At 30.9% G+C, this 20716-nt stretch overlaps 1 protein-coding gene across 7 annotated transcripts in view; it reads left to right on the top strand.

The window, feature by feature from the left end:
* Syn (synapsin) overlaps positions 1-20716 on the top strand; it is a 94493-nt gene that overhangs the window by 61029 nt on the left and 12748 nt on the right. For 5 of the 7 annotated variants that reach the window (XM_080162777.1, XM_080162748.1, XM_080162765.1 and 2 more), the window contains 8 exons: positions 25-56; positions 2645-2693; positions 3144-3207; positions 7540-7611; positions 9538-9642; positions 10064-10153; positions 12658-12770; positions 19818-19938. In XM_080162777.1, coding sequence (XP_080018903.1) covers positions 25-56; positions 2645-2693; positions 3144-3207; positions 7540-7611; positions 9538-9642; positions 10064-10153; positions 12658-12770; positions 19818-19938 — 646 coding nt within the window. The remainder of the gene's footprint in view (positions 1-24; positions 57-2644; positions 2694-3143; positions 3208-7539; positions 7612-9537; positions 9643-10063; positions 10154-12657; positions 12771-19817; positions 19939-20716) is intronic. The other 2 variants (XM_080162783.1, XM_080162771.1) reach the window with 1 other exon arrangement.

Raw genomic sequence — 20716 nt, 5'->3', positions numbered from 1 at the left:
AAAAATGTATTTTTTTTATTTCAGAGATCTAACAGTATCTGCTAACAACGAATCAGGTATTTTCATTTTATTTTATTTTCTCTCTCACTCGACAATCCAATTTTTTGCTTTTCATTTCTTTTTTCACGTAGAATTGCCAGGGGTAAATGGATGTAGAATATACGTGGATATTATGACAGGGGAAAATTTTTCGTCAATTTGGCTTGCTAACATGTAACTTGTTTATAGTCAGTTTGTTAATCCAGTAGGAGGGTAGGGTAAGATACAAAGGAGGAGGATAGGTGGGGATCGTTATCTTAGCCAGCTACAAGTTTCACTTTATTAGAGATAATCTGGTGTAAAATCCAAGTAATAATAAATCTCTTACGGTTATTCGTGAAATGAAGTAAAAATCATCTTTTCTCGTATTCATTCGAATCCAGTGGATAGGAACCGGTTCTCATCCATACGAAAAAACTATGTCTAGCATCGTATTATATACAGCTTTCTACGAATTCAAAAATGTACATTCATAAGATTAAAACCAGTTTTAATCTTATAATCTTAAGCTGTTTATAATACGATGCGAGAAATAACTATTATTTTTATTTTGATATGCTCATTAAAAAAATACATTATTGTATTACCAAAAAGGAAGAGGAAATTGGACTGTAAATCATACTGGAACCCAAAATTTAATAAAAGTTTTGGGTATTTGATTGGTTGTTACAAACTGTCCTCACTTTTTAAACAATAACATTATTCTATTGAAAGCCTAATATGATTGTAATATGTAAATCAATTTATTGCCCATTGTTTTATCTCCTAAGATGCCGGATTATTACAGTTTTCAACTAGAAATAATTTATCTTCCAAAATCGTTTCATTCACATTTCCCGTTTAAAAACTTCATTCCTCCTGGGATGTAAAAGGACAAGACAATGGCCGATAATTTGATGATGATACACAAAATTACCCCTTCTGTAGATTACAAATAATGGTTGAAACATTTTGGACCAACCAATTAAAACTCAATACTTCAGGGATTGGTGTAATAAAAAGCCCTATGTCTCCCCTCACTGACATTCTTGTAACACCTATTGCTAAAATACAAAGAAAAAGTTTATTTTTGCATTTCTCGGAAACAAATGTGAAAAGAAATGATTTATGTTGAAGAATAAAATATTGTGTCAATTATATTTTACTACTTTCACAATTTATTACAAACATTTTACATTTAAGATTGTTATTTCTCGTATCGTATTATAAACAGCTTTCCGCGGATATAAAATGTACAATTATAAGATTAAAACCAGTTATTTTTAGCCCCGAGGTGCCGATCGTATATTTTTATATTCGTAGAAAACTGGATATAATACGATGCTAGACATAGTTTTAGTTTCGTATTAGAACCGGTTCTAATCCACCGGATTAGAATCAGTTTCGAATGAATATGAGAATAGTTATTTCTCGCATCGTATTATAAACGGCTTTCCGCGGATATAGAATGTACAATTATAAGATTAAAAGTAAATTTTTTAGCCCCGAGGTGCCGAAGGCACCGGCAAAAAAACTGGTTTTAATCTTATGATTGTACATTTTTATATTCGTAGAAAGCTGGATATAATACGGTGCTAGACATAGTTTTTTCGTATGGATGAGAACCGGTTCCTATCCACCGGATTCGAATGAATACGAGAAAAAGAGTTCATAGATTTACTTTGACAAATATGAAACTGAAAGAAGATTTGTTAATTTATTAGCAAATGCGCCCCTATCAACTAGGGGCTCTGTATTCGAAGGAGAGGGATAGGCAGAAAAATAACCTAAAACCATATCAAGATATGAATCTAAAAATAAAATAGCCTAAAACCATCCCAAGACCTATGTGAAGCTTACCTAGGATGGAGAACTTAATTATTTCAGTAGTTATTGATATCTTAACATACCGAAAAAATGAAAAAAATGTTGTGTTTCCAAACACATCTCAAATACAGTTTATCCGGTCCAATTTTTTTTGATTCCCGAAAAAAAATATGTTTCAATTGCGGTGACACTATCCCTGCGGGTCTCTTCTAACCTTTACCTCACCTAACCTAGTATAAAATAAGCATCAAGAATACGTTTTTTCGTAAGAGTTTGTTTGAGGTCCATATTGAATATTGGGGAAATCGCCCAATATCCTTTTGTTCTCTTCTTTTTTTTTCTCACATAAATTATTCATATTCCTTATTCTTATCATCCTTACATGACAGTAACGGACACACGGAAAGTGTCATGTGTGACGTTCTAAAAATACTTCTAAATCCATCACTTTTTAGGGGTTTCCTTTCCCACTCCACCTCTCATCCTTTCCTTTTAGACGTATTTTATGACGTCACACATAACACTTTCGTATCTTCGAAAGTAACAAATTGTCTGTCTCTGTGTGTATAGTGTACTGAAGGTTCTCGATGCCCGCTGGGTGGGGGGGAGGGGGGTAGGGTATCTCCATCCTCCCAAGAGAAATGGGCCCATTAAAAGAAGACATCCTCAAAATATTATTTTTACATCATTAAAACATTATAATTAAAAGTGTAGAGTCGACTTACCACCCCCCTCCCCATCCCCTTAAGAGGCCTCTAGGGGCGTTGACGCTTGTTAATAATTAAAATAATATTTTCAGGAGTGACAGTATCTATTCTGAATAATAAACCAGGAAACAGAGTATTAAAGTAAGATTTTAAATTTTTATGTTTCTTTAAAAAAGTAAATTGATATATCTGTATGTAGCTTTAGATCCCGTAAACCGCTAGATCAACATGTTTCTTCTTTACAGTAAAATTTCTTGTAGGTCTAGGAAAAGATTATAACTATTTTGGGGCAGGTTGAAGATCGTCTGGAATAATGAATTAAATGATAGTTATTTTTGCATCGTATTATAAACAGCTTTCTGTAGATAGTAAAATGAAGAAATGAAAGTTAATTTCTGTTTTGTTGGCCCCGAATGGCTAAATTATTGGACCGACAAAACTGGTATTGATTTATGAATCTTATGTATATTCTTGATTTCTTTTTCATAAAATTCGATACGATTCAGGATTTTTCAGAATTGCTTCAGCGGATGTTAATCGGCATCGAAGACACACTTGAAAATACATTGAAAACTTTTTCTCTCTTTTTAGATCTTTTAAGCCAGACTTCCTGTTAATTAGACAAAACTTGAGGGACGCAAACGAAGATCACAAGGAAATTAATTATCATTTTTGGATAAAGATTTTTAGAAGCGTAGCTACGTTGTGAAAAGTTGTGTCTGTCTGTCCTTAAGTCTGTCTGTCCCTCTGTCTGTAATGCTAATTCTATGCTCTAACTAACTTTCCCAAACAATCCCCTTTTCACGGAAATTAATAACTCTTTTTAGAAAAAAAAATATTTTGTAGCGAAGCTAATTTGTAAAGAATTTCTGTCTGTCTGTCCCTTCTTCTTTGTTAAGCCCCTTAAATTTTATTATACAACATCCCATGATAATATTTAATTATTTAATGATATATATAAGAACAATGCTAATTAATACTATAACACATAAATGTGGAATAAGAATTCTCATAGGATTAATTCATTATCGAGAAAAAAGATAGATATTACAAATAAACGAGGATGTCAAATTCCATTAGTAAAAATAGATAAAAAGGATTTTCTAATATTTAGAAGTGTATTAAAAGCTCTTTGATAAGGGATAGATTTAAATTAGATTGAAGACATTTAACTTATAGAGCAGTTGAGTAAATTACATTTCAATTAAAGCTAACCAATTATATTTATGTTTTCGGTATGGCCGAAAAAAATGATTTGGTTAAGAAGTTAATGTTTCAAGGTCAGAAGAATCTTCACTAAGAAGTTCAGTAAATCACATTTCGACTAAAAGTATAAATTATAATATCTCCATATAACTATGGATGAAAGAACGAGCTTACAAATTTATTAATTTCTTGTCAGTCAGTTGAATCATTACTAAAATTAGTATAAATCTATTCTATCTCTATCATAGTTTTCGTAATGGATGGATGGATGGACAAAGTTAGTCATAAAGTTAGTATAAAAGCCGAGTAGTTTCATTTTCTCCACAGACGTAAGAACAAACGAACGAACGGACATTTCTAATTATATAGTAGCTTCAATACTAGAAAATAAAAAAAAGCATAGTGAGTAAATCTTTTTGTATAACTTAGGAAAAACTTCTTACAAGTCTATACAAGGTTTACATGTGTTAACATAAGCAAAAAAAACATAATATTCAGTATTGAGGTTGTAAATAGTTTTCTTTTTACAAAAATAATACTATTTTATCTCTTAATAGCGGCTACCCCTCTAGCATTTAGATATCTGAATTCGAAGGGATATGAAAGGACAGAAATATAGCCTAAAACCAGCAGAAGACTTCAATCTAAATATGAAATAGCCTGAAATAATCCTATGTGAAGCTTACTAAAAATCTCAATCGGATCAAAATAGTTACTCATTATAAATACAAGTATTTCTGCAAAATAGGTATGCCTATAATCCGAATAAGTGTACTCAATAGGTATTCCTTTTTAAAAAATTTCTTTATTACACTATTTAAGACTACTTAATTTTTAAAGGTTGAATAAACATTTTTAGTAAAATTTTTATGGATATAGAAAAGGCAGGATGTCTGCCTGTATGTCTCTACTAAAAGATATTGCAATCTGCTGTACTGATAACACTCTCCTTTATAATGAAGCTTTGACAAAGACCATTTTGGGGATGCTTACGTCAATTGAAAAGATTCCCAGCCTCAGTTGTCTTAAATCGATTTTTATTTAATGAAAGGAGACTTGCTTCAAACACCCAACTGTAACATATGTTTAGATAAGCAAAAACATAATACTTACTTACTGCACATAATAACAGAATTATTTGTTACCAATGGATATATTATTACTTGGATCATACATCACATTTTCATGTTATATAATAATCTGAAACACGCAGCGGGCTAAAATAATAGGAATTATTTACTTTTTCATAGTAGGATGATTAAGAGAAACTAATATAAAAAAGTATAAGAACGTCTTATCCTGGCGAAGCCTTTTATAGTTTTTCAAGAAATATGAAAATAAAGTAAACTTAACTTAAAATTAACTTAAATTTCTGTCCTTTTCTTTAATTCCTTGTTGCCATAGTTACTCAACAGCATAAGGTGAACAAAAATACGGACGTCTAAGGCTAGCAGATAAGCTGCGCTCCCTAAAAGTTTGATTAGTCTGTGTATAACTTTAAATCACTATGATTTCTCAGGGATCTAAAGGGATAAGACAATAGCCGATTAGTTGATGGATATCCCCAATGATGATACACAAAATGACACCTTATTTAAATTTAAATTAGTGGTTGAAACGTTTAGACACAAATGAACCAACAAATCAAAATTAAAAGAAAGTCCCAAAAATGTCGAGTCAACAAATAAGAATACTTTATTATATAACTTTGGGGACTAGTGTAATAAAAGACTAATGTCCCCTACCTCCCTGACTATTTCTCTGGCAGACAACTAATTCAGGCTTTTGTGTATTTTAAAGCAAATATTATCAACATTATTATGCACAATTTTTATTACTTTTTTTCAACATTTTCCAGTTGTATTCTAAAAATTATGCAAATGTATAATTTGTCGGTGCGGTTTATGTAGAGGTTTGACATCCGCTTATTGTTGCTAAATATGAAAATGCTTGTACCGTCAGGGTGCAAAATCATCGATTAAAGTATGATATGTAATAGTTATTTATTGTATCGTAATAAAGATAGCTTTCCACGGATATTAATATATTTTTTAAAAAAAGATAATAACCATTTTTGTTAGTGCCGAGGGGCTAAAGACTCAGCCAATTTTCTATTAACAATTCAAGTTCACGCTTCTTGAAAATAGCAGCCGAATTTTTTTTTTGGCGGCAGCCTTAAGCTTAGTTTGTGTCTGTTATTGTGATTTCCCATGAGGGTCTGCAAAATATAAAAGTATGCCAGAAGCATAAAAAGTTACTAAATCCTTTTTTTCTCAATGATAAAAACTTCCTCCGTCCAGCCCTATATTCAATACTAGTGACTTCGTCCCTAGCCTCTAGGGGCTTCGCTACAAGAGATTTGATGACGCTAATTTTTCGTATTTTAGATTTAAAAAGAAAAAGTAAAAAATTTTTGGTTTTATAAAGAATTTTTGATTTTGTGGGCAGGTATTTTTCATTTTCTTTGGGGGGGGGGGGGGAAGGTTGGGGGTATCACATCACCCTAAAAAATACCTTCAAATCATTACAGGACCAGTAGGTGTATTCCCTGAAGAGAAGAGCCAAACCAGTTCAGTGGTTATCTTAAGCTTCAGACAGACAGTTTGGTTAGCTCCGAAAAGCCTAAGCCCTTCGGGGCTGACAAAACTGATTTAATCTTTTAGTTTTTCATTTTAATATTCGCGAACAGCTGTATATAATACGATGCGAAATAATTAACTACTATCTATTTTTGTGGGGTTTAATCCTCAACTTTTAAAATAAGCGATCTTTCCTTAAAGTTTTAATGTTTATTAATATTTAGGTTTTTATTGACATAAACAAACTTTCAAGACATTATAAAAGATTAAGACGTCAATATATAATATAAAAATAGATTGTTTTAATTAACGTATTTATTAATACTTGGATTTACACCAGATTATCATGTACTTTAATAAAGTAAAACTTGAAACGAATGCAGCTCGCGATATATGTATACAGAATCTTTGCTACGAAAAATTATATAGATAAATTGTAAACCAATACCTTTATATCTATGACACTGAGTATGAGATTACCTACCTATTAGTTTTCAATTAATTCATATTCTTCCTTAATTGAAGAATAATATTCAATTAACTATATATAACCTACAGTTGGGTGTTCCAAAAGAACATAAAATTATGGATTAACAGTTTGAAGATACAAAAATGACCATTAGTCGTATGAGCATATTGAATAGCCTAGAAACTGCAGAACAAGCATAACTCACACTCAGCCGCGCGCCTTCTTTCTTATTAAGCCGCGTCAGTGAGTGTTGGCTATAGACATTAATGAAAATTTTGTAGATTTTTTGGAACACTATAGCATATAATAAAACTGTACACAATACATATCTTATCCAATTAGAAATCTTCTTATTTGGTAAATTTTGTAAAAGAAAGGTGCTTTCCCAGTTGAATACAGATTGTGGGGTTTATACCTTTGACGCCCTATCCCTAAGGCGATTCCAAGTACTCTATAACCTAACTTAAAGTAAAAAACTGATAAATAAAAAACCCTTCTTGGTGGGGGGAGGTTATCATTGCTCAACAGGGTAATTTGTGTGATAGCGCCAAAAATGTCTCATTATTTTCTAAGTTATTAGATTTTCTAAGAAGTCTAATAACTTAGAGATAAATTTTGTCTGTTAGTTACAGAGGGTGAGAAATTAAAAGGTAATTTCATTGATCAGCTACACCAAATTTAAAAACAAAAAATCAAATGACAACAAGAATGATAATTATGCATGTGTACGCAGAGTTTACTACTTGGTTTTCAATACGGCGGCATTCCCAGTCTCAACTCACTTCAGTCTGTTTACAATTTTCAGGTAATTTTATAACTTTTAACAGTTTTTAAAAATTTACTAAGTATATCACTATTTCATATTATCTTAAAATGTACCTTCAACTTTCTGGGTGAATTATCACATGTTATGGGTTTAATACAAGCTTATTTAAGGCCCTTCCACTGCACTGTATTGTTTATAAGATATATTGTTAGGGAACGTCCCTGGGTGTATGCTCACATGGTCCAGGTTCTAAACAAGCTTGCATAAAATGTTAGGACCATTCCATGGTTTAATTATATTTATTTTAAGACCCTCCCTGGGTGTATGCTCATATGATCCCAGCTTCACAACAAGCTTGAAAAGGTGTTAGGACCATTCCTGGGTGTAATTATGATATCTGTTTTAGGACCGTCCCTGGGTGTATGCTCACATGGTCCAGGTTCATGACAAGCTTGGAAAGGTGTTAGAACCATTCCAGTATGTAATTATATCTGTTTTAGGACCATCACTGGGTGTATGCTCACATGGTCCAGGTTCTAAACAAGCTTGGAAAACTGTTAGGACCATTCCAAAATGTAACTATGTCTGTTTTAGGACCGTCCCTGAGCTAAAAAACAAGTCTAAAACGTGTTAGGCTCATTCCTAAGTGTAAATATATCTGTTTTAGGACTGTCTCTTGGTGTATGCCCATATGATCCCAGCTTCACAACAAGCTTGAAAAGGTGTTAGGACTATTCCAGGGTGTAATTATATCTGTTGTAGGACCATCCATGGGTGTATGCTCAAATGGTCCAGGTTTAAAACAAGCTTGCATAGAATGTTAGGATCATTCGATTCCATGGTGTAATTATATCTATTTTAAGACCGTTCCTGGGTGTATGCCCATACGACCCAAGCTTCACAACAGGCCTGAAAAGGTGTTAGGACCATTCATGGGTGTAATCGTATCTGTTTAAGACCATCTTGGGTGTATGTTCACATAGTCCCGGCTTCACAACAGGCTTGATAAGATGTTAGGACCATTCTATGGTGTAATTATGTCTATTTTAGGACCATCCCTGGGTGTATGCTAACGTGGTCTAGGTTCAAAACAGGCCTGAAAAGGTGTTAGGACCATTCATGAGTGTAATCATATCTGTTTAGGACCATCTTGGGTGCATGCTCACATGGTCCAAGCTTCACAACAGGCTTTGAAAGATGTTGAGACCATTCCATGGTGTAATTATATCTGTTTTAGGACAGTCCCTGATGTATACTCACATGGTTCAGGTTTAAAACAAGCTTGTATAAAATTTTTAGGACCATTCCAGGGTGTAATTATGATATCTGTGTATGCCCATACGACCCAAGCTTCACAACAGGCCTGAAAAGGTGTTAGGACCATTCATGGGTGTAATCGTATCTGTTTAAGACCATCTTGGGTGTATGTTCACATAGTCCCGGCTTCACAACAGGCTTGGAAAGATGTTAGGACCATTCTATGGTGTAATTATGTCTATTTTAGGACCATCCCTGGGTGTATGCTCACATGGTCCCATGGCCTGAAAAGGTGTTAGGAACATTCATGGGTGTAATCGTATCTGTTTAGGACCATCTTGGGTGTATGTTCACATAGTCCTGGCTTCACAACAGGCTTGGAAAGATGTTAGGACCATTCTATGCTAACGTGGTCTAGGTTCAAAACAGGCCTGAAAAGGTGTTAGGACCATTCATGGATGTAATCATATCTGTTTAGGACCATCTTGGGTGCATGCTCACATGGTCCCAGCTTCACAACAGGCTTTGATTGATGTTAAGACCATTCCATGGTTCAAAACAGGCTATAAAAGATGTTTGGAATATTTCATGGTGTAATTTTATCTGTTTTAGGACTGTCCCTGGGTGTATGCTCACATGGTCTAGGTTCAAATAAGCTTGGAATAATGTTAGGACCTTTCCAGGGTGAAATTATGATATCTGTTTTAGGACCGTCCCTGGGTGTATGCTCACATGGTCCAGGTTCAAAACAAGCTTGGAAAGGACAAGTTTCCACTCATCGACCAAACATATTTCCCAAATCACAAAGAAATGGTAAGCATTATTTCTCTTGATTTATTTTTTAAAAATCTATCTTTAAAATACCAAATTTTATTTCCCCTGAGAGAGTAGAAAATTCAATAAAAGTATGGATGGATGATTTTATATTTTCTGACACTTATACAACTTATTTTCTAATCTTATTGGATGTTATTTTAGTGTATTTATCTTTTTTGCAGAAAATTTTGCAATAACTTTCATTTTTATGATTTTGGTAGTATCAATTCAAATAGCATAAATAGATTTTAGATTCAATACTAAGCAAATTTAATTAATCAAAAAAATTTTATTTTTACTCTAAAAATATCCTAATTTCTTTTCATGTTTTTCCTTGGGGTAGGACCCCTAGGTTTTGGCCATTAGTCAGATTTTCAGTTTTTTGATGGATGGATTCATTTAAAATTATCTTTTTAAGGTTGGAAACAAGTATCCATGCGTGGTGAAGGTTGGTCATGCTCACAATGGACTTGGCAAGGTCAAGGTGGAAAGCAACAATGGTTTCCAGGTATAAAGATTATTCAGCTGTTTAGTAGTTGCTCCATAATTTACTTACTTATAATGTGTACGTGAAGAAAGTCGCTAGAAAAAAAATTCTGACATCATAAAAATGAGGGATGGGGAGAGGGAAAGAAAAGCCCTAAAACGAGATGGATAATTCCTCCTTTTTATGACGTCACATGCTGATTTAAGTAATAATATTTAGGTGGTTTCTCTAAATTCGCATTTGGACCACAAGTTCATAACCAAAGTAAAAAACCCGGATTATTTTTTAAATCCTTTTTTTAGGTTAGATTAAGTTGAATAAGAGCCCCCCCCCCCATCTTGGGAGCTAAAAACATTAAAAAAAAATGGTTATCAATATACATCCTATAGGTTTGAGTAATAGCACCAATATTTTTTTCTAAGTTTTTATGAAAGACAGAAAAACTAATCTGGAAATGTTAAAATGAAACAATATATCCATTTCTGATGTCATGTTTTTGTAGACTAAATTTAAATTTTGTGAGGGTTGAAGGCCATTGGCCATTATATGTTATAAGTGTCAGAGATATAAACATAGGTTATTTTAGTCTTACATTTCATTTTTCACATTGAAAATTATAATCAGTAATTTCATTTCCAGAAAATGAACATTATACATCAGAAAAAATTTGTTTCCTGCCCACCAAAAAATCACCAATTAAAAATAACCGACATCTTTGTAATACATATTACATCTAGAAAATAATACATTTTGTCTTGATAAAGCTTATATCTCCTCAATTCTTCCCTGGTATGTTGAGACAAAAATAGAAAACACTTCTGATGTATGAATGTGAACTTTGTCAGGGAGAGAAGGGACAATAGCTGTTTATTACACTAATCCCCAAAGTTTTATAATAACGTTTCTTATTCGTTGGCTTAACAAACTTGGATTTCATTTAAAATTTTTATTAATTGATTCATTAAGTTCAATGTCGTAAAAGGAGATGTATGTAAATTTATTGGCTATTGTCTTATTCCTTTAAATTCCTGGAACTTTGTTGAATAATTGATGTCTGTCTTTGTTTTTATGCTTTTCTCAAATATGATGTGAATTTTATTTTAAGCAATCTTGTTTTTTAAAAATAAAATCATAAATACAAAGTAGCTTTCTAACATGAAACTCGTTTATTGGTCAGTTCGTTCATTCAGTAGGAGGGGAGGGGGAATTGTTATTTTAACCCGCTGCAAGTTTCAATTTATTAGAGAACATGGAAATCTGGTGAAAGATAATAGTAAGTAATAATTTATCCATTTTAACATTAAACTTTACAGAAATTTTACAGTTGAAATTTTTTGTGATGATTCCTGTACTAATGGCATCCAGTTCATGATTTACTTTGTCCGTCGGTCTGTCAGTCATGCTGCAAAATACATTTATCTCCCCTCTTTCTTTTCAAGTCACTTTGTCCTTATTTAATTTTTTTCGATTCTTTGCTAATTATGGATGCTTTAATCCTTGTTTTTAATATTTGTTGGGAAAAGATAAATTGACAAACCACACTTTGCCAGACAATATTTTGTATATTTTGTATATTGTTCAGTAAAGCGTTGTAACATTTTTGTTTATTTGTTTCAAATATTTGAAAATCAGTAGCTGTCTATAGTGCCCTAGCTAAATGGTCTACTTGGTCTACTTATTCTATTGACGTCAGGAAATACCCTATACCCCATCTCTTTTTTAGGGGGTTTCTTTACCCCTTCCATTTCTCTTTCCCGTTACTATGACGTCAATAAAATAGGTAGGCCAAACGCGATGACATCTGTCCCCATTTTCAGACAGTTATACAATTACTTTTTTTCTCTCAGAAATTTTGGATTTCATAGAATATTTTAAAAACAATAAGTAATTGAAGAAGAAAATCTAATTTGTCTCATTTTAAAACCCTCTTTGGTTACTAAAGAAATAAAACGACATTTCAAGGTTACAATAAATGACTGGTAGATAAGTTTGAAGTAAGTCAAGATGATCAAATTCTTAATAGTACCAATTGGAATACAGTGCATGAAAAATTCCAATACATTTTTGGCTTGAAAGAAATTTCGGATCATGGAAAGGAAAACGAAGTTGCAGGATGTTGCTAGTGTGGTTGCTATATCTGACAGCTACTGTGAACAATATTGTTTATTAAGGATGTTGCTAGTGTGGTTGCTATATCTGACAGCTACTGTGAACAATATTGTTTATTAAGGATGTTGCTAGTGTCGTTGTTATATCTGACAGCTACTGTGAACAATATTGTTTATTAAGGATGTTGCTAGTGTGGTTGCTATATCTGACAGCTACTGTGAACAATATTGTTTATTAAGGATGTTGCTAGTGTCGTTGTTATATCTGACAGCTACTGTGAACAATATTGTTTATTAAGAATGTTGCTAGTGTGGTTGCTATATCTGACAGCTACTGTGAACAATATTGTTTATTAAGAATGTTGCTAGTGTGGTTGCTATATCTGACAGCTACTGTGAACAATATTGTTTATTAAGGATGTTGCTAGTGTGGTTGCTATATCTGACAGCTACTGCACCGTAGAGAACTACATAGACGCCAAGTATGACCTTCACATCTTCAAGATTGGGGACAACTACCGCGCAATAATGTAAGTCCACCCCAACCCATCCCCCAATCCCAATGCATTTGAGAGTAAACTCTTTTTTTATGATAAAAAGTAATTATTAGATGATATATATGATTGACTAAATACAAAACTCACTAGACGTGCTCTGATTTGTGTTAAAGCAAAAAGCTTAAACAAATGGCTTTAACCAATCTTAGTTTTTTTTTTATATATTTTCTCGAAAAATTCCACTACACAAAGTCTTTTTAGTTCTGGTTAAGTTTGGCTAGAATTTTTTATTTTTTAAGACTTGTTAGAAAAAACAAAAAAAAACAACTTATTATACATTATAGACAGCTTTTCGCGGATATTAATACAAAAGATTACAAAATTTAAACCATTTTTTTAGCCCCGAGAGGCCAAAAGGTTGGGCTTATAAAACTGGTATCAATTTTATGGTTTTTGATTTAATATTCGTGGATAATTGTCTGTAATACGATGCAATTCATAATTTTGCAGTATGGTTGAGAACTGGTTCTTATTCAGCGGATATTAATCGGTTTTAAAGCCATACTGGAAGAGGTATATTTAATATATTGAATCAAACCCCATTCTAAAGTCAAAACTCCACAAATGACTAGCCTAGCTTTCAACCCAGAATCTGCACTACTATCTCTTTTGAAACATAAAATCCAAACTATCTTTAGTGGAAGAGTCATTTTCACAGATTTTTAAAAAATTGATTGATTGATTGAGGGTTACTCCCAAATAATCATTTCTTACATCTCGGAACGAAGAAGAAGTTGGTAATAAAAAATAAAATAATTATCCATTTATAAATTTTTATCATATTGTACATATTTTATTTATTTTGTTTTACCCATTCCAGCTTTAAAATTTGAAGCTCTAATACGAGATTGTTAAATTTCAAAAAAAAAGTCAATAATAAAGGAAAGAAGATGACAATTGTAGTTGTTTTTGTAGCTTTAGGTGTTGGTTTGTATCGTGAATTGTCATTTTGTTTCCTGTTTCAAATTTCAATTTTAATTCAAACTCGTTTGGTAAATCCAATACTCTAACATAATCCTATTATATAAAATAGTGATTTTTTTGTCTGGAGCTTAAGATTTCGATAACTGCTGATCCGATTGAGTTCTCCATTTAAATAAAGATTCATTTATGTCTCGAGGTGTTTTTAGGCTATTTCAAATTTTAGATTTAGATCTTCGGATCGATTTTAGCTTTTTTTCTGCTCTTCAATCCCTACCCCTTTGAATTCTAATACTTAAGATGCTAGGGGCGAAGCCGCTGGTGGTTTATAAATGATTTTTAACTGTTCTTTCTAGTTCTAATGCTTAAATTTTCTCATATTCTCTACTTGTTAAATTAGTCCAATTAGAGCTATGCACTTTTAATAGTTTACAATTATTTAGAGTTTTCTTACTTTTAAGAATTAGACCTTTGTTAAAATATATAACTTATATGTTTAAATGTTTTTAAAAAAGGAAAAATAATATTTTAGATTAAAAAGGTTCCTTTATGCTTTTAGATTTTATAACTTTTCTCCCCTTTCTAATTAATATATTGTTTATTATACAGTATAATTTTGCACGAAATATTGTAATTGAGTTTTATACTTTTATAACAAGAAAATTGGAATGTGTAAATTTAGTAATATTTTAAAGTACAGTCAAAATGATAAAATATGCACATTTTTAACAGCAAAGCTAATCTATTCTAGCGTCTACAAGTTTGTCACATTGATAGATCTAGTTATCCATAATAAATGGGCTATATTTTTATCAACAAAATTATAAAAATAAAAAGAATGATTACAGGATGTATTGTAGAATTTTTCATTAATCTAAGCGACCAAAACTTTTAGATTATTGATGCTACGCTTCTTATGAACTTTATTGTCTTGTGTAAAATAGAAATCTTGAAACTTTGTAAATAACAGAAAAATATAATACAGTACAATACCTCTTCATGCAGATTTACTGGCAAACTTTTGTGAAAATGGCTTCTTTGTAATCTCTTGTATTTGTCACGTGTCTTGGACACACACACACACACGTTGTTAATTGTGGTATCGGCATGTTGTATGTTTGGTCAAGTTTTATATCTATTCTCAGAGTGACCCACAAAAAATTTGAATAAATCTTTTTGATAAATGATCAAGAAATGAAAGTAGGTAAAGTTTAGAAACCATTTAAAATAGAAAGTTAAAAGTCCAAAAATGTTTTGCTATATTCAAAAGTATTTTTATCATATTTTGTTGCGGGTCACTCTGTAATACAAGCGTATAGACAAAACATTGCACAATTGAAAGCATGCTTCTTTCTTGATAATTATGCAAACTTTTATTTGCAAAACAGTGAGACAATTCGTATTAGCACTGTACTGTAAATATATATGTATATAGTTATTTTTCAAACAAATAAGGAAATAAGAACTAAATCTTTTCAAACTAAGGTTCCTGTTCATGAAAATAAGCATGTGAAACTCTTTATAGTGCCTATAGAAATGACGTCATACAATACAAATGATCAACGATAAGCTAATACACAGACTAAATTACCAATGGCAGGCCAGTATAAAATTTAGTTTACCAATGGTAGGCCAGTATGGCGTCATTTTTTATAGGCACTATAAAAAGCATGTTTGTCACTGTTACATTAAAAATTGATATGAACAAAGCACATAATATTTATTTAAAACAATATAAAGGAGATTTAAAAATAATATTTCATTCTTGATTTGTTGAAAACCAATTTTACAATACCACCAATATAATAAATTATTGATGTACACATTCCTAAATACATTGAAATTTATTTTTTTTTAACTTTTAAACTCACTGCCTCTTTTTGTGACAGTGAGCCTTGACGGATAAAGCTCAATAACAAAAAAAAGAGGCAGTAAGCTAATAAGATTTTGTTTAATTTTTGTAGATTTTTAATGCGATTTTTGAGGATTTTCCAAAAAAAATTTAAGCGAGCCGCACTAATTTTAGTGAGGCAGGGGGCCAAAATTTTTTTAAAGAATCCACCTCTGTCTTTAAATATGAAAGTTGATTTTCCCTCCAAACTTCGACATTTCTTCGGGGGGTAAAAATATAGATAGGAAATATTTTTTTTATAGTGTCCTATTGTTTGTTTTACTAGTGATACTCATTTATTTTGTGTAAAGGCAATCAGAAGGAATTCAATTACAAATACAAATTGATACAGCTTTGTTTTGACTTTAGTTTCTGGAAAGTAATAAAGAAGTTGGCATTCAATGCAGGGATATAGAAAAGGTCAATGACGGATAAATTAATCTTTACTCAATTTTGAAGAGTTTAATTGTAACTGTTTTTGCCCTAATCAACTGATGATGCCCTCTTTGAATTGTCTTCACACAAATTCACAAGAGGTAAACTGTATGTAAATTATTAGTTATAGGGGTTAAAATTTTTTTTCTCTCATTCTTCCCTTTAACCCTGAAAGAAAGGGCTGTAAACTTTATCACCAAAGTTCATCGTAGAAATTGCAATAAAAAGAAAATTTACAGAACAAATTTTTTATATTGCAAATTGGAAGCTGAATATAAGAAGAAAAATGCAACATGATATTTCTTAGAAAATTTTAAAAAATAGTAAATTTGTTCTGTATAACAATTTGATTTTTGAACAATTAAAAAATTAAGTGACTGAATACCTACTTTATATGTTACCATTTTTTCCTGAAATAAAAAGAAAGAGCTCTTGAATAATAGTGAGTCAGCTTTATTAGTTTTCTTTACATGTCTAGAACATTGTTTGTCATATCTCCGGACAATTTGTACTGTATGAACAGTACATTACTGACAAAATAATGAAAACCTCGTTTCTCTATTAATATTTTCTTTACATGCCTAAAACACATTTCATCATAAATTTATTTTTTAAAAATTACACTCTACGGTGAGACATAGGCCAGGGATAAGTTTATGGGCAAAAATTGATTTTGCATATAGGATAAGTCCAGTCGATTGTTCGTAACATCTTTCTTGTTTAAAGATGGATTTTAAAGATTTTAATATCAAAATCATTGATTGATCATTGATTGTTTGATTTAAAATGCTAGAATTTCCATAAAAGTCCTTTTTTTAATTGTTGAAGAATAAATATTCCTGTTTCCCTGGTTGTATCTGTGTATGAAGCAACAAAGAGGACAAACAAATATAATTTAATAACAAATAAAAGTTTGTGCGGATGGAAGTAAAGTTTGCAAACTATGTGTTGCACAAAATTTGCAACTTTGTCTTTATACCTATATATCAATAACAAATATAGTGAAATTGATAATATTACTTTTTTGCTGTGATCAGTTATTGAGAAGAAAACTTTTGATAAACCCTAAGCCCCATATTTTGAGATAAATTGATAATAGGGGGAGGGGTTAGTTTTTTTTGTTTTTGTCTTTTATCTTCGGTGCCTTAACTGTTCTGAGCTACTAAATACCCAATACAACCTAACCTAAAGTAAATACAATTACATGAAAATCCCCACTCCTTATTTCTATTTATTTTAATTTTCTGTGCTTAATTTAAGGAAAGATCACTGACTAGATCCTTTCATTTTCTTAGATTTTAAGAAAAAGTTGCAACTTGCACTATCATAAAAAATTATCTAATTTTGCTTAACAAAACATAAGAATAAGAATTTTAAAAATTGGATAAATTTAGATAAAATATTATTTTGAATTTAAAGTTGGATTGAAAACTGAGGTGGATTCTTAAAAAAATTAGGGTCGCTGCTCACTGGTGAGGCAAATTTGTTTTTATTATAAATCCTCCAAAATCACATAAAAAATCTACAAAAATCAAAAAAATATTATGTTAATAACCCTTTTATGATTTTATTTAATTTTTATGTGATTTTGGAGGATTTTTCAGGAAAACAATTTTGCCTCACCATCGAACAGCAACCCTAATTTTATTTAAAGAATCCACCTCTGGTGTCTGACTTATATCATACAAACTTATTAAATCTTCCAAACTTTTAATATAAAAAACTTGGAATTTTCATCAATGATGCCTAAAAGACAGGGTCTTGTTATTTACCTAGAGGCCAAAATCTCATTCTCCATACTAACCAATTTTTAAAACCTTCAATAGGATTATACTTTTGCTTCCATGAATGGAACTTTTAAGCATACTCTTTCAATCCTTGGTTTCAAAATTTTGGTCATCTTTTAAAATTTATTATGCTTTTTTCAATCATACAGTCTGTCAATTAAATTCAACAAAAGTTTATAAGTATTATTATTAATTTATTTGCATGAAAATTCACTGCACTTTAGATAGACACTGTATAAAAAATGGACTTTAAAACAACCTTTTTAAAAAAATATTTACTAGTTTGTTTCATTTGATTTTTGAAAGTTTATTTTTTATACTTGCTGCATGAAAACACAATCATAAAGAAAACAAGAACATATTTTCCATTCAATATAATAATTTTAACTATTTTCTGCTATGTTACTTTATAAAAAATCTTTTAGTTAAACTGAACTTAATTTGGAGGTAATAGATCTTTTAAATGCATAATAAAGTAAAATTGGAATTAACATTTTGTAAAGTTTAAAATTTAGCTAAATTTGTCATTCTTAATGAGTCAATTAACTGGAAATATGTTCTCAGTTTCTCTTACACAAAATATACATCCAACCTGTTCAAATTTCAAGTAATTTCATTATTATAGAGGTTTTAAATATCTTTCAAATTTATTTTTAATTTATTAATTATAAACTTTAGATTTTTGATTTAAACCTTTTGCCTTTTGAAAAGAATAACTTTGATAGCTGTTAAATCAATTCAATCTTTCTTGTATAAAGTAGGAAATCAAAAAGTAGCTTTTTGAATGGTTTTGAAACTTGCTTATTTTGTTCTCTAAAACTTGAAATTTTAACAAAATATTAGTAAACACTCAAGTAAAGACAGAGGTTCTTGAATAAAAAAAAATTAAAAAGATTTAAAGCTTGTTATTATTAAATGAAACATTTTTATATTAAAATTTTTTAAAAACTTGCATAGTTTTTATGCTTTTTGGGCATATTAAAGAAAATATTATTTGTGTGACTTTTTTTTGCAGGGTTTTTAGTAAAAATTAAACAATTTTCAAATAGTAAAAACATAATAAACTTATCTCCTATTACAATTGTTAATATAATTTTTGTTATTCAATGTTTGATAAAAGTAAAAACAATTATGATGTAAATAGCCCCATAACTAGCCCTTCCCTACTTGTTTGAACCTATTTGAAAAATGTGAACCTCTTTTGGTTAGATAAAAAATGCTTTAAAAATTCCTAGGTTTTCAAAAAGTAATTTAGAGAATTGCAATTGCTTAGCTTGTAATGATAAGATAAAGATGCCATAGCTATGCTAATTTCTGGATACAAAATTTAAAAATGTGAGTAAAAATATACTTTCCTGATTCTAAAATATTTGAAGTTAAAAATGAACATCATCCATTGGACATTAAAGCATTTTTTTTACACTGACCACTCACTTGTAAAAACACCCGAACACACCAGAAAAACAACATGAGATATGGACACAATCAGATTCAGAGATCAGTAGTCGACAAAATAATCTTTTTATGCCCTTTCCCTGCTAAATAGTAAAACATTATTATAGGTCAATTGAAACTTTATTTAGAGGCAAATATAAAATAAAAATTGTTATCCCTTTAGACACAAAAATAGTTTTAGCATTAATTATACTTGCAGTGTCCAAACTTTTCCACCATTAATATTTTACATAAAGGGATTTGCATCAATTTATATCCATTGTCTTATCCCTTTAGATCCCTGGTTATCACGGTGCTTTTTTAGTATAGTTCATTTTAAGTAGCGTCTTCTTTTAAGAAACTTTATTGCTTGGGTTATTTTTTTTATTTGAAACAAAAAAAAACTTGGTGTCTAAAATCTCCATAACGACTGCTGATCCCTGTTCTCTGAGGACGACACGTACACAATCACAACAACAACACTGTGCTGTGCTGCGTTGAATGTGTTTTGTTCTTGTTGATGTAGTAATATCTCGTGTCTACTATATGCAGCCTGTCTCACTGTTGTGACTGTAGGCGGAAGAGCCTAAGCGGGGCCTGGAAAACGAACATTGGCCAGTCCATCCTGGAGGAGATACCCGTCACGGACAAGTACAAGATGTGGATCAATGCGGTGAGTGCCAGTTTTTTTCTTCCGAAATATGGGCAAATATACAATTTAGTAGTATAGTAGTAGTAGTATATTTCAATTCAATTATTATACATATGACAACGTTTTTGTAAATGGATTATAGAATAAAAATTAGATACAATTAATTATATTACAAAAAATTACAATGTATGCCATATTATTGGTAATTTTTATTGTATGGCGTTATTTTTTATTGGACACTATACGCTGTTTCTTTTTTCTCCATTATATAGCACAGCTATTCTTAAAGCAAGTGTCGTCTGTTTTTCTCCACCCTAAACCAATTAGCAGATCCTGAATTTGAGTACCATTGTATACAAAACTTTTTTTCACGGATAATTTTGACTAGACGTTAACTTGTAAGAAACATGTCGATAATCTCAAATATTCATATCGACTTAAGGGTACTTGATTCACATAGAGAAAATAATAAAAGAGAGAAATCGAGGTATTTGAAGGACTAAAATAGGCAGTGGGCCTAGAGGCCTATATTGAGCAATTGCCGCGCTGAATTTTTAATGTTATTCCACCACTTTTCAAAATGGGAATATCTTAAAATTAAATATAATTTCAAGACAATTTAGTTGCTGTTTGAAGCATAAATCTAATTTTTAAGGGATGATATAGAAATATTTTGAATTATCATCCATTCTGATGAAACCTAACGAAAGAATATAAAATTATCATTATTAATTTTTCATGACTTTGCTACTGACTTTAATCATAACACTCATTATCAGCTTATAAGATTTATATTGCA

Source organism: Acartia tonsa, chromosome 1 (genome assembly GCF_053477335.1).
Source record: "Acartia tonsa isolate MP-2025a chromosome 1, ASM5347733v1, whole genome shotgun sequence".
Lineage (NCBI taxonomy): Eukaryota > Metazoa > Arthropoda > Copepoda > Calanoida > Acartiidae > Acartia > Acartia tonsa.
Note: the sequence above shows the minus strand (reverse complement) of the source record. Positions and strands in the feature narration are given on the sequence as shown.